General features: G+C 47.1%; 1 protein-coding gene across 1 annotated transcript in view; it reads left to right on the top strand.

Annotated features, from left to right (window-relative positions):
* The window catches only part of LOC132578360 (Golgi-associated plant pathogenesis-related protein 1-like), a 41244-nt gene extending 29990 nt beyond the window's left edge, over positions 1-11254 (top strand). Inside the window, exons 4-5 of the mRNA XM_060248304.1 lie at positions 5690-5767; positions 10799-11254. Coding sequence (XP_060104287.1) covers positions 5690-5767; positions 10799-10959 — 239 coding nt within the window. The 3' untranslated portion in view covers positions 10960-11254. The remainder of the gene's footprint in view (positions 1-5689; positions 5768-10798) is intronic.
* The last annotated feature ends 2923 nt before the right edge of the window (positions 11255-14177 follow it).

Raw genomic sequence — 14177 nt, 5'->3', positions numbered from 1 at the left:
ACAACAACCACACATTGTTGTTCAGTTTATGTTGTGCTCCGCCCTGAGCCCGTTATGGGAAAGGGCGGAATATAAGCCTACTAAATAAAAAAATAAGCTTTGGAAATCTCTTCTGCATCTGGCCTGTGCACATGCAGTCCCCAGTATGGGACTGCACAGAAGCGATGAACGTCTAGTTTGGTTCATAGTCCATTCGGATCAGTGATTCTTTTTGGAATGATGACCGATAAGTCCAAATTTACCAGGTACAGTGCCCCACTAAAACCAAAGCACACACAGATCAATAAAACTCTAAAAGCCATTCACAGACTTCATTTTTTTGGATCGGAGAATGCTGGTTTAGATAATCTCAGTGAAATGACATTCAGGTTGTAACATATGTAAGTATTGCAGGCAAGGGAAAATCATAATCTGAATTTTCTCAGCACCACTATTAGGGTCAGCAGCACCAAGAAGTCCAGATCTCTGAAATCTGACCCAAGTTGGCAGGATACCTAAAGCAGAGGAACCAGCTCCAATATCCTGGTTCTCACCCATACCATCAGCATAGCGTCAATTAAAGTGTTCATGATGCAGGATCGGCTCTGGTTAGCACTTATCTGGAAGACCACCAAGGAAGTCTAAGGTTGCTAAGTAAAGGTAGTCCCCTGTGCAAGCACCAGTCGTTTCCGACTCTGGGGTGACATTGCTTTCACAACGTTTTCACGGCAGACTTTTGACGGGGTGGTTTGCCATTGCCTTCCCCAGTCATCTACACTTTCCCCCAGCAAGCTGGGGACTCATTTTACCGACCTCGGAAGGATGGAGTCAACCTGGAGCCGGCTACCTGAACCAGCTTCCGCTGGGATCGAACTAAGGTCGTGAGCAAAGGGCTCCGACTGCAGTACTGCAGCTTTACCACTCTGCACCACGGAGCTCTTAGGGTTGCTATATAGAAGCAGACAATGGCAAACCACTTCTGAATGTCTCTTTCCTTGAAAGACCTCTGAGAGGTTGCCGTAAGTAAGCTGCGACGTTCCACCACCATAATACCAGACATTGACTTGACCGCTGTGCTCAGCCAAGTTTGACTCCTTCCTCTGGAGTAGGTGGCCTGTCTCCATTAGAAGAGCCATGCCATAGTGAAGCGTGATGTCACAACAAGGCGGCCAACTGATGGAAATAGTAGCTGGAATAGGACACCCGCTGCCTCAAAAGGAAGTTTCCTTCTTCCTTTGACACCTTCCCACCAAAATGATCACATGACCAGGAGGAAGGGGGCTACTTCCTCAGTTCACACTGTGCTGCCAGTGGAGACCCCAAGAAACTAAGGATCCAGAGAGTTCACATCAGGGCAGGAGGGAGGGATATGTGTCTGAACAGAAGATTAAAGAAAAAGGTGAAGGCCAGTGGTATAAAATTAGGTTAAAATATATTTTATTACTCAGTTAAAATTCCCTATGCATTTGCCAATGGGCTTTGTCAGGGGGATCTGTAATATATAATATATAATTACACCATTGAGCTTGCATAAATAATGGTATAGTTATGAATAAGACATTATATTAAAGGTCAAAATCCAGGTCATAAAATATAAAACCTGCTGCCAGCAGAAAGGGGGTGAAATGGCTTGGAGTTATCTAAACCCCTACTTTTTTTGCCAACCGTGGCTTTTCACAGGGAACATAAGGCTGGGGGTTTAAAATTCAAATGACTCATGACCAATATGAGTTGGTTCATGGTTCGGTTTGTGATTCAGCCATGAACCAAACCAAACTGCAGAAATGCAGTTTGTGCCCATTCCTAGTGGTGGCCATCCGCCCCCTACTTCTGCCCCTATCCCGGATGGCCTCCTAAAAGAAAGGCTAAGTATGTGGCCCAGATGAGCCTGAGTTTGTCAGATCTCAGAAGCTAAGCCGGGTTGGCCCTGGTTAGTGCTTGGATGGGAGACTACCAAGGAAGCCCAGGGTTGCTACGCAGAGAGGCACCTCTATTTGTCTCTTGCCTTAAAAGCTCTTTGAAGGGTTGCCGTAAGTCAGCTGTGACTTGATGGCATTTTCCAACACCATTTAAGTCTCTAATCCTTTATGGCCGAAACGTGCTTTTTGTTTTTAATTCATATTTTGAAACTTCAGATTCTCACTAATGTAATTCCAGCTTGGTTTGCGCAGTTCCGCAGGGCCTGCAAGACCGTTCTCTTACGGCTGGCATTTAACTGACATGGCCCCTGTATCTCCGGGAACTGAAGAAATGCCGTTGCCGCTGAAATAGCACTAAGTTAATATTTAGTTTTAAGTTAAAACTTTTAACTGTCGAAGGTGTAATTTTTAATATTTATCGATATTTATTGCATTGTTTGCTGTGATTTTATATTGTGAACCGCCCTGAGCCTGCTTTGGCGGGGAGGGCGGAATATAAATCAAATCAATAAATAATAAATGAATTAATTAAAAGAATGTCCTGATAACCCCCAAGCTGGAGACAAAAACAGGTTGGTAATACTTCTTGCAGAGTTCACTACATGCACTGTGATTCCTGGGGAGGGGAAGATATGACGGTGGGACGAGGCAGAATTATAAAGGAAGGAGATCGAGACATAACAGTGCTCGACCCCCTTCCAGCCTTCGTCCCATCCCGACGGTGACAGGTAGTGGGGCCAGGTTGAATTACTCGCCTCCGTCACTGGTGTTATGCAACGCCAGGTCCATTAATAATAAGACCTCTGTCCTGCAGGAGTTTCTGACCGAACAGGACATGGACCTGGCTTGCGTGACCGAGACCTGGGTGCGCGAAGGGGAGACGGTGGCTCTCTCCCAGACCGTTCCCCCGGGATACTCGGTCTTTCACCAGTCACGGACTGGGGGGCGGGGTGGCACTTTTCATATGAGAGGCTTACTCCTTTAGGGCTCTTCCGGCTCCAGAGATCCCAGGCGTTGAATGTGTTGGCCTGATGTGGGATGTTGGGGAGGGGTTGGCGATCTGGCTGGTGTACCGACCGCCTAACGCACCAGCCGGCGCCTTACCATCCCTGGTGGAGGCCGCGGCGGGCTGGGCGTTGGAGCACCCAAGGCTTTTGGTCTTGGGTGACTTCAATGTCCATGCCGACGACGCGGCATCCAGCCAGGCGATGGACCTGGTGTCATCCATGGCGACACTAGGACTCTCCCAGGTTGTTACAACACCCACTCATCAGGCGGGACACATGTTAGACCTGGTCTTTGCGGCCGGAATATCAGTGACTGATATTGCAACGGAAGCAGTGCCATGGTCAGATCACTTTGCCCTTAAGGCCCGTATGGAGGTATCACCCAAAACCCGTTTAGGCGGAGAGCGTATTTTAGCTCACCCGCGGAGCCTGATGGACCCGGAACGGTTCCTAATGGCTCTACGGGATACCTGGCCCGCTGGCGATTCCCTGGATGATCTGGTAGAGTCCTGGAACGACGGGCTCTCCAGGGCCATCGAGGAGATCGCACCCAGGCGCCCTCTGCGCCCCCGCCCGAAACCGTCGCCTTGGTTTAACCGGGAGCTGCGGCAACAAAAGCGGGGGCTCAGACGACTAGAGAGGCAGTGGCGGCGTACTCGAGACGAAGCGACCCGAACATCTTATAGAGAGAGTTTGAAGGCCTATGAGATGGCAATCAAATCCGCAAAGAGAGTATTCTTTGCGGCTAAGATTGCGTCTGCAACTTCGCGCCCGGCACAATTATTCGACGTAATTAGAGGACTCACAACGCTGCCGCAAGGCAGGTTAAATTCTATTGAATTGGAAATTGGCTGTGAGGCTTTTGCGAAATTCTTTGCGGATAAAGTCGCGTCACTCCGCCCCGACCCCTCTGCCAGTTTGGAGACAGTTAGCGAACCTGAGGCCCCGAGCCTGTCTTCGGATTATACTCTGGATGGCTTTGGCCCCCTCAGTCTGGAGGAAGTTGACAGGATTCTCGTATCTGCTCGCCCAACAACTTGTAATTAGACCCATGCCCTTCCTGGCTTATTAAATCTTGCCAGGGGGATCTTAGATATCCCGTGCGGGATATCATAAATAGATCCCTAATGGAAGGGCACTTTCCAACGCCACTCAAAGAGGCTGTGGTCCGACCCCTCTTAAAAAAGCCATCTTTAGACCCGGCCCAATTGACACACTATCGGCCGGTTTCAAATTTGCCCTTTCTGGGTAAACTTATTGAGAGGGCAGTGGCGATGCAGTTACAGACTTTCCTGGAGGACACTTCCATCCTTGACCCATTTCAGTCCAGCTTTCGCCCGGGACATGGGACGGAGACAGTGCTGGTTGCCCTAGTGGATGACCTTCAACGGCATCTGGATTGGGGTGGCTCGGCGGTGCTGATGTTGTTAGACCTGTCGGCTGCGTTCGACACGGTCGACCATCGGCTACTGACGTGCCGCCTCACCGACGCGGGGATTCAGGGGTTGGCCTTACAGTGGCTTTCCTCTTTCCTAGAAGGTCGGGGACAAAGGGTCGCAATTGGGGGGGAGCTATCCCGGAGGCGCACACTCAATTGTGGTGTGCCCCAAGGGGTGGTTCTCTCCCCGATGTTATTTAACATCTACATGCGGCCTCTTGCCCAGATTGCCCGAAGGTATGGGCTGGGGTGTCACCAGTATGCTGATGACACCCAGCTCTATCTACTGATGGATGGCCAGCCTGTCTGCGCCCCGGAAAACCTTGACCAGGCATTACGGGCCGTGGCTGAGTGGCTCAGACTGAGCAGGCTGAAGCTAAATCCTACGAAGACAGAGGTCCTTTGCTTGGGTCGCCGCGGCCCGGGGAGGGGGATCCCCTTGCCAGCTTTTGATGGTGCGCCGCTGATGGCGGCGGACAGGGTCAAGAGCTTGGGGGTGTTATTGGAGCCTTCCTTAAAGATGGAGGCTCAGATAGCAGCCACTGCCAAGTCTGCATTTTTTCATCTTAGGCGGGCAAGGCAGCTGGCCCCCTTTCTGGAGCGCGACGACCTAGCAACAGTGATCCACGCTACGGTCACCTCGAGGTTGGACTACTGCAATGCCCTCTACATGGGGCTGCCCTTGTCTCAGACCCGGAAACTGCAGCTGGTGCAGAATGCCGCGGCCCGGCTGCTATTGGGTCTCCCAAAGTGGGGACACATCCGGCCAGGTCTCCGGACTCTGCACTGGCTTCCAGTGATATACCGAGTCCGGTACAAGGTGCTGGTTATTACCTTTAAAGCCCTATATGGCCTGGGACCTGCCTACCTTAAGGACCGTCTCTCCCCACACGTTCCCCAGAGAGCACTGAGGTCAGGAACACAAAATCTCCTCACTATCCCCGGGCCAAAAGAAGCCCGTTTGAAAGCCACCAGAGAAAGGGCTTTCTCCGTTATGGCCCCCGTATGGTGGAATCAGCTGCCGGAAGAGGTGAGGGCCCTGCGGGACTTGGCGCAGTTCCGCAGGGCCTGTAAGACGACCCTCTTCCGGCTAGCCTATACTTAGCTGGGACGACAACTCGATGTAACTGGCCAGCCATCTGTTTACAGGAAATTGAAATTTTGTTTTTAAGGTTTTAACTGTTTAAATATTTAACTGTTTTATATTTGAAATTGTTTAAATTTTATGTTTGATTGACTGTTGGAAGCCGCCCTGAGCCATTCGTGGGAAGGGCGGGATATAAATCTCGAATAAATAAATAAATAAATGAATTCCACAGCATAATTCTATGATTTTTGTCTTGTAGGGAAAGAAGTAGCTTACAGATGGTATAGCGAAATAGAAAATTACAACTTTCAGAGTCCAGGATCTTCCTGTAACACAAGTGAGTGTGGGGGGGGGGGGTCTGGTATTGCTTATTTGCTGACCGACAGTAGAGAAGGGAACCTTTTATTTTCCCATCATCATTCCAAAATCAGGCCTTTGCATGCACATTTCATGGTGGTGGGATAGAGGAAGAAGAGCATGCTGTGCAACTTTGACAGGAAGATCCAAGTGGGCAGCCGTGTTGGTCTGAAGCAGTAGAACAAAGTAGGAGTCAAGTCGCATCTTTAAGACCAACAAAGTTTTATTCCGAATGTGAGCTTGCATGTGAATGCACAGTTCTTCAGACGAGGGGATGGAGTACAGTGAGATGAAATACATGTAGTTGGTAGGTTAAGAGTGTAAAAGAAAGGTAAAGGTAGTCCCCTGTGCAAGCACCAGTCATTTCCGACTCTGGGGTGATGTTGCTTTCACAACGTTTTCATGGCAGACTTTTTATGGGGTGGTTTGCCATTGCCTTCCCCAGTCATCTACACTTCCCCCCAGCAAGCTGGGGACTCATTTGACCGACCTCGGAAGGATGGAAGGCAGAGTCAACCTGAGCTGGCTACCTGAAGCCAGCTTCCATTGGGATCGAACTCAAGTCGTGAGCAGAGAGTTCAGACGGCAGTACTGCAACTTTACCACTCTGCGCCACGGGCTAAGAGTGTAAACTGATACAAAGGATCAAATGGCAAAATAGTGTAATAAATTGGAAGACCATTTGGTCAGGATAGCAATAAAAGGTTATGTCAAGACCCCCACAGTTCAATGATCACAAACAGTCCACTTCAGAAATGGATATTTATTGATACATGACAGCTGAAGGCAGGATGAACTTTGTGAAAACTGACTTGGTGGGCTTTTGCCCCTCTAATTTATCCCAAACCGTTACAAGTTTAAAGAAAAGCAGGAAACAGCAGTCCCTCCCCACAAGTCCTTCCCAGGCCCTTTTGCAGGTACACATAATCTTGGAAGAGCAACCTTGGTTGCCCCTGGTAACCCTTCAAACTAGGCAGAATCAATGTGATAACTGTTACATAGAGAGAGGCGTAATGCAAGCTGAGAAACAGGAAAGTAAAAGCACTTCAGTAACTAGAAACATGGCAAGGCATCTTGACAGGTAATAAAAGTTGCGTGTTAATTGATGTTGCTGAAAGTCTTTTTAACATCATCCTATACAATTTAACATCATCCTATCTCTCTCTCTCTCTCTCTCTCTCTCTCTCTCTCTCTCGGCTTGGCTTCGCGAACGAAGATTTAAGAAGGGTGCAATCGTCCACGTCTGCTGCAGGCTCGCTGGTGGCTGACAAGACCAATGCGGGACAGGCAGGTCCGGCCACAGTGGCTGCAGGGAAAAGTCTGATTTAGGGTTGGTGCTGTAGCAGTGCGATTCTTCCTCAATCTCCTTTTGTCCTCAAGACCAGCTATGCGTGCGTTCTCAAAGGAAGAGACAGCCTGGTGGATGGTGTGCCTCCATGTTTTGCGATCTGAGGCTAGGTCAGACCACTGGTGATGGTTGATGCGACAGGTGCCAAGGGATTTCTTCAAGGAGTCCTTGTACCTCTTCTTTGGTGCCCCTCTATTTCGATGGCCGGTGGAGAGTTCGCCATACAGGGCAATCTTGGGAAGGCGGTGGTTTTCCATCCTAGAAATATGCCCTGCCCAGAGCAGCTGCGTCTTCAGCAGCAGTGCCTCAATGCTGGTAACCTCCGCCCGCTTGAGGACTTCAGTGTTGGTCACAAAGTCACTCCAGTGGATGTTGAGGATGGTGCGAAGGCAGCGCTGATGAAAGCGCTCGAGGAGTCGCAGGTGATGACGGTATAAAACCCACGATTCGGAGCCGTAGATGAGGGTTGTCATCACAACCGCTTTGTAAACATTGATCTTTGTGCCTTTTTTCAGATGCTTGTTGCTCCACACTCTTTTGTGCAGTCGGCCAAATGCACGGGTTGCCTTTGCCAGCCTGTTGTCAATCTCCTTGTCGATCTTGGCATCTGAGGAGATGATGCACCCCAGGTAGCTGAACTGCTGGACTGTCTTCAGAACTGATTCACCCACAGTGATGCAGGGAGGGTGATAATCTTCCTGGGGTGCAGGCTGGTGGAGAACTTCTGTCTTCTTCAGACTAACTTCTAGGCCGAATAGCTTGGCAGCCTCTGCAAAGCACGACGTCATATGCTGCAGAGCTGATACCGAGTGGGAGACGAGTGCAGCATCATCAGCAAACAGTAGCTCTTGGATGAGTTTTTCCATTGTCTTGGAGTGGGCCTTTAGTCACCTCAGGTTGAACAGGCTGCCATCAGTGCGATAGCAGATGTAGACACCATCGTCATCATCTAGATCTACTGTGGCTCTTTGAAGCATCATGCTAAAGAAGATAGTAAAGAGAGTTGGCGCGAGAACGCAGCCTTGCTTTACACCTGTGCCTATTGGGAAGGGCTCCGAGAGGTCGTTGCAGTGTCTGACTTGGCCTCGCTGGTCTTCGTGTAGCTGGATGATCATGCTGAGGAACCTTGGGGGACATCCTAAACGTTCCAAGATTTGCCACAGGCCTTTCCTGCTAACGGTATCGAAAGCTTTGGTAAGGTCGACAAAAGTCACATACAGAGTCTTGTTCTGTTCCCTGCATTTCTCTTGGAGCTGCCTGAGAACAAATACCATGTCAGTGGTGCTCCTGTTAGCTCTGAAGCCGCACTGGCTCTCTGGGAGGAGTTCTTCTGCAATGGTGGGCACCAGTCTGTTCAGGAGTATTCTGGCAAGGATTTTGCCTGCGATGGAGAGCAGGGTTATCCCCCGGTAGTTGGAGCAGTCTGACTTTTCCCCTTTGTTCTTGTATAGGGTGATGATGATTGCATCGCGAAAGTCCTGTGGTAATTTGCCTTGTTCCCAGCAGGTGACAAGTACTTTGTGAAGTGAGCTATGTAGTACTGTGCCCCCATGCTTCCAGATCTCTGGTGGAATTCCATCAACTCCTGCTGCCTTGCCACTTTTCAGTTGCTTGATGGCTTTAACAGTCTCTTCTAGGGTGGGGATCTCATCCAACTCTGTTTTCACTGGTTGAAGTGGGGTGAGGTGGATTGCTGAATCTTGAACTACACGGTTGGCACTGAAGAGAACCTGAAAATACTCCGACCACCGGTTCAGTATGGATGCCTTGTCTGTGAGGAGCACTTGGCCGTCTGCACTACGCAAGGTACTCTGAGCCTGATATGATGGACCATATACTGCCTTCAGGGCTTCATAGAACCCTCTTAAATCACCAGTGTCTGCACACAGCTGGGTTCTCTCTGCAAGCTTGGTCCACCAATCGTTCTGAATGTCTCGAAGCTTGCGCTGGAGGTTGCTACATGCAGCGCGAAAGGTTGCTTTTTTCCCAGGACAGGAGGGCTGAGCAAGATGTGCTTGGTAGGCAGATCTCTTTTTCGCCAGAAAATCTTGGATCTCTTGATTGTTCTCTTCAAACAAGTCCTTGTTCTTCCTTGTGGAGAACCCGAGGACTTCTTCAGAGATCTGCAGGACGGTAGTTTTTAGGTGTTCCCAGAGTGCTTCTGGAGAAGGGTCTGTGGGGCAACTGGGGTCCTCAATTCTTGACTGGAGTTTTGCCTGGAAGGCAGCTTTAACTTCGGCTTACTGGAGACTGCCAACCTGAAACTTCCTCTGAGGGATACCTCCTCTCCTGGGTGTGGGTTTAAAGTGAAGACGGAGATTGCAGCGTACAAGACGATGATCCGTATGACATTCTGCACTGGGCATTACTCGGGTGTGTAAGACATCTCGAAGGTCTCTCTGGCGCACCAGAATGTAGTCGATAAGGTGCCAGTGCTTGGACCGTGGGTGCATCCAGGTTGTCTTCAGACTGTTCTTCTGCTGGAAGATAGTGTTGGTGATGGTGAGCTGGTGCTCCATGCAGAATTCTAGCAGGAGGCGCCCGTTGTCATTGCAGTTGCCAATGCCGTGTTTGCCAAGTACTCCTTTCCAGGCTTCCGAGTCTTTACCTACTCTGGCATTGAAGTCACCAAGGATGATCACCTTGTCCTCTGTAGGGGTCTTCCGTACGAGGTTGTGTAGATCACCATAGAACTATAGAATGATGTTAAAAAGTAAATTAGGTGGACAAGAACTAGGAAGTACATGTCCTTTTGTTTTACCTAGACTTGCAGCAACAGCAATTAACAGGCAACTTTTATTACCTTTTATTGCTATCCAGACCAAATGGTCTTCCAATTTATTGCACTATTTTGCCATTTGATCCTAACTTTGTATCAGTTTACACGCTTAACCTACGAACTACATGCATTTCAGCCCGCTGTACTCTATCCCCTCGTCTGAAGAAGTGTGCATGCATATGAAAGCTTACATTCTGAATAAAACTTGGTTGGTCTTAAAGGTACCACTTGACTCCTACTTTGTGTCAAGCATTAGTATTTCGAATAAACAAGCAGTTGTTGGATACAAAGACTCATTTTATTGATAATCCGTTGATGGCTCAAGGTAGGATACCTGGAGAGTGATACAGAGTTTCACACAGCATAGTGTTTTAAGGAATACTTCAAAGGCAATAGAAAAGATAGCTTCAAGTCATAACATACATATGTGAATTGCTACAGATATTCAGAAATACTACCAGCTGCTATCATGCGGTTACAACTTCCCTGGTTCCCATACATTCTTGCCTCTCTTGATAAGCGGCATGAATGGAAACGATTCGGGGGAGGCGCCTCTTTTCTTTCTATCATCAAAGTTACTTACATTCCTACATTTTCTACCCAGAGGTGTGAAAGGAAAAGAAAGGCGAGAAAAAGTGAGGGGGGAGTTGCTTCGAAGGGCAACTCTGGGAAAGAGGAGATTTTAGAACAGAGAGAGAGGGATTGGATTCCAATGATGGTATTGATCTAATACACAGAAATAGCATACTTGACACTTCCAGTATTGCTTTGCTTGAGTTCCCACACCTGAAAATGAAACCGTTTGGTATCTCTTTGGTTGCACTCAACTTGTCTTGCAAACCTGGTCTCATACTAATAGGGTTTGTTTTGGGTTTTCCTTTTAGGACACTTCACAGCAATGGTTTGGAAGAACACCAAAAAGATGGGAATCGGAAAGGCAGCAGCAAGTGACGGCTCCACATTCGTGGTGGCCAGATACGAGCCAGCTGGCAGTTTCGGCAACAAGGGCCTCTACGAGCAGAACGTTCTTCCCCGCAAGAAATAATTTTGTCAGGTGCCGAGAGGGGGGAAGGGGAAAAAGGACTATTTAAGCAGCAAATGCCAAGCGAAGCTGCGGATTGGGTGAGAGCAGGCTGACCTTTCATAGAAAACAAAGCTGAATGGAATTTCATGCTTGATGGTACTTGGAACTTAAGACAGAACTAACTGCTGTGATCACATTTAACAAAGAGTTGGTCCTTGGTTGGAATCGGTACAGAGGAGGTAGAGCAAGCCCAAAACATGAGATATGCAAAAATAAGTTAATATGGTTTGTAGCACTTTGAATCTGTGTAAGACATTTGTACCCTTTCATTAAAACATGACAGATTGAAGAATATGCGTTAATAGGTTCAGATTTTCCAGTGTGTAGAACTAGAAAAGCCCCGTGGCGCAGAGTGGTAAAGCTGCAGAGCTGCAGTCTGAGCTCTCTGCTCACAACCTGAGTTTGATTCCGGCAGAAGCTGTGTTCAGGTAGCTGGCTCAAGGTTGACTCGGCCTTCCATCCTTCCGAGGTCGGTAAAATGAGTTCCCAGCTTGCTGAAGAGAAAGTGAGGGAGGGACTGGGGAAGGCAATGGCAAACCACCCCGTAAAAAGTCTGCCGTGGGGGGGGGGGGCGGAGTGTCGCGACTTAATGGCGGACGCAAATTAGGCTAGCCCCAGCCTTCTCCTTCCCCAGATCATATCTAACCCAACGATTCAAACTCCGATGCCAACTAAAACTAAAGGAAAAGCTGCGCGTTCCAAAACCAAACAAGATCCAAAAAATATAAAGCCAGTGACAGCGTTTTTCAAGCCAGAAACGGCGGTAAATGTGGGTGGCCCGAACTCGCGCTCCCCAAGCACGCCGAAAATGGCGCCCAGCCCAACTTCTCCTCAGCCTAACAACACAGCCCACTCAGATCATGAGGAGGAGAGACCGATCACCAAAAAAGACTTAGACCTCTTAAGATTAGACATCCATAAATATTTTAACGAAGCTATCACAGAACATATTAAGCCCCTGAAAGAAAAGATCAACGACCTGTGTGAAGATCTGTCCACTACAACGAGCATTGCTGAGCGCTCTGCGGAACTAAGCTTGTCCCTTAAAGGGGAACTGACTGCTTTAAGAGAAAATGAATCTAAGCTTCAGAGTAGACTAACGCTCTTAGAAAATAAATGGCGGGCGTTAAATATTAAACTTCGCGGTTTTGAGGAGGGGGCTGAGGAGAAAAAGGACTTGTTGCTTTTTATTGCAGACTGGCTGCAAACAACATTCTCGCTGCCTGACAATATGGCGACTAATATAATCAAAGTGCAGAGATTGGGCGCCATTTCAACACAACGACGCAATTTCACCAGGGATGTACTAGTTCAACTCTCAAACACTAGAATTAAAGATCTCATTTTGCAGAAAGCAAGACAAAAAGATGGGGCTACACACAATGGGAAAAAGATCCTGATCCTGCTGGACCTTGCACCAGAAACGCTTGAAAAGAGGAAGAAACTGAAGATTATTTCGAACAAACTCCACGCCACCAATCTAAGATTCAGATGGAGCCCGACCTCAGACATCCTGTTATTCAAAAATGGCGCCTTCTACAAAGTCCACAATGCGCAATCTGGAATTGCACTGATGAACGCCCTCTCTATAAAATACACGGAGGAAGAGGAAGAAGAACTACGAAAGAACTTTAAGGCTACTGAAGACACCTCAGCACCTGAAGAAGTAGTTTAACAAGTTATTACTGTGCTCATGCATTGCTTAGGATAGTTAAAGTTTTTCCAATAACAGAAGCCCCGTTGGGCTCTACTTCACATAATGGTGGCAGGAAAATTGCTAACTCCCATATACCTGCTTTTTTACCTTCAATAGAAGGATTGTTGGTTAAGCAAATAACGCATGCATATACTTATGTTTTTGTTAAGCTTACTTGTATTATCCTATTTACCCAATCAGATGAAATTTGAGTCTTAAAGCATTCATAAGTTTACATTGCTAACTCCATAGACATTAATTTTAAGTCCAACTGTTCAACGAAATTAGCACATTTGGTTAATGCTAAAAGACTAAACGAAAGGAAATGTGTTGCAAAGTTGGGTATAGTCTAGCAGACAAATAACTTTAGGAGGAAGGTCAATAGGCATGATTTTAAATGTTGATTTTGTTACCTCTGGGTTATTAGTCTACTGAAATTTTCTTAAACCATGACTTGCCTACCTGAGTGTTGGAGTCTATCTTATAGCAGTTTAAATTGTTAATGTTGGGAAACTTATGAGCTACTAAGAGCACTTTTTTTAAATATTTGATTTATTGCTTCTAACTCCTATAAGTAACAGCCTAATTTTCAAAATTTTTACAGGAATGACGCCTGTGAAGCACCAAGGATAAGTTCAAAGTTATTTCTTATAAAGCTTACATTTTGTTACTCATAAGCAAATAATTGTTGGAGTTTTTTGATTGTTAAAGCAAAATTGGGGAAGGGGGAGGGTTCAGAATTTATACGTTTTGACTGAAGCCTTGGCCCTCCTAGGAGTGACATAGAAGTTTCTGATAAGGGAAACCTAAGGTTTTTTCCCTAGCTTCCTGTGTATCAGGAGGCTGTGAAACTTTACCCAGTGCTTGGGTATAAGGTAGTAGAGTCTACCTATTTACTTTTGTTGGCGCACGTGGTGGTGCCAAGTTTTAGTTTTAGTTTTGGTTTTTTTGTCCCCATTTTGTCCCTATTTAGATTCTTTTTAGTTGATAAGGGTTGCAGTAAGGTATAATATATTCTACTTGGTTTAGGCCAGTCCTCAAGTACAAAAAGTCTGACTAAGCTCCTGGTAATCTACTAAACATCAAATTCAGTGTTTGCAATGTCTAAAAGTTTAAAATTCTTGACGTGGAACTGCAGGGGTTTTAAAAACCCAATTAAACGTACACGCATCTCTAATTTCTTAGCTAAGGAACACCCAAATGTTGTTTGTATGCAGGAAACCCACGTAAGAAAAGGAGCACCTTTTGGTTTGCGCTCTAAATGGTTCAATCAGGTCTTTCACGCGCCAGGATCATCAAAGGCGAGGGGGGTGGCAATACTAATATCCAAAACTACTGTCTTCAACTTACAAAGCTCTAAAATAGACCCCAAAGGAAGATTTATATTTGTTAAAGGCTCTTTAAATGGCAAACCTATAACGATTGCTTCTGTCTATACAACTAACAATGGCCAATTATCTTTTCTGAAGGAGATCCTTTCTGA

Source organism: Heteronotia binoei, chromosome 10, assembly GCF_032191835.1.
Source record: "Heteronotia binoei isolate CCM8104 ecotype False Entrance Well chromosome 10, APGP_CSIRO_Hbin_v1, whole genome shotgun sequence".
NCBI classification, from domain to species: domain Eukaryota; kingdom Metazoa; phylum Chordata; class Lepidosauria; order Squamata; family Gekkonidae; genus Heteronotia; species Heteronotia binoei.
Note: the sequence above shows the minus strand (reverse complement) of the source record. Positions and strands in the feature narration are given on the sequence as shown.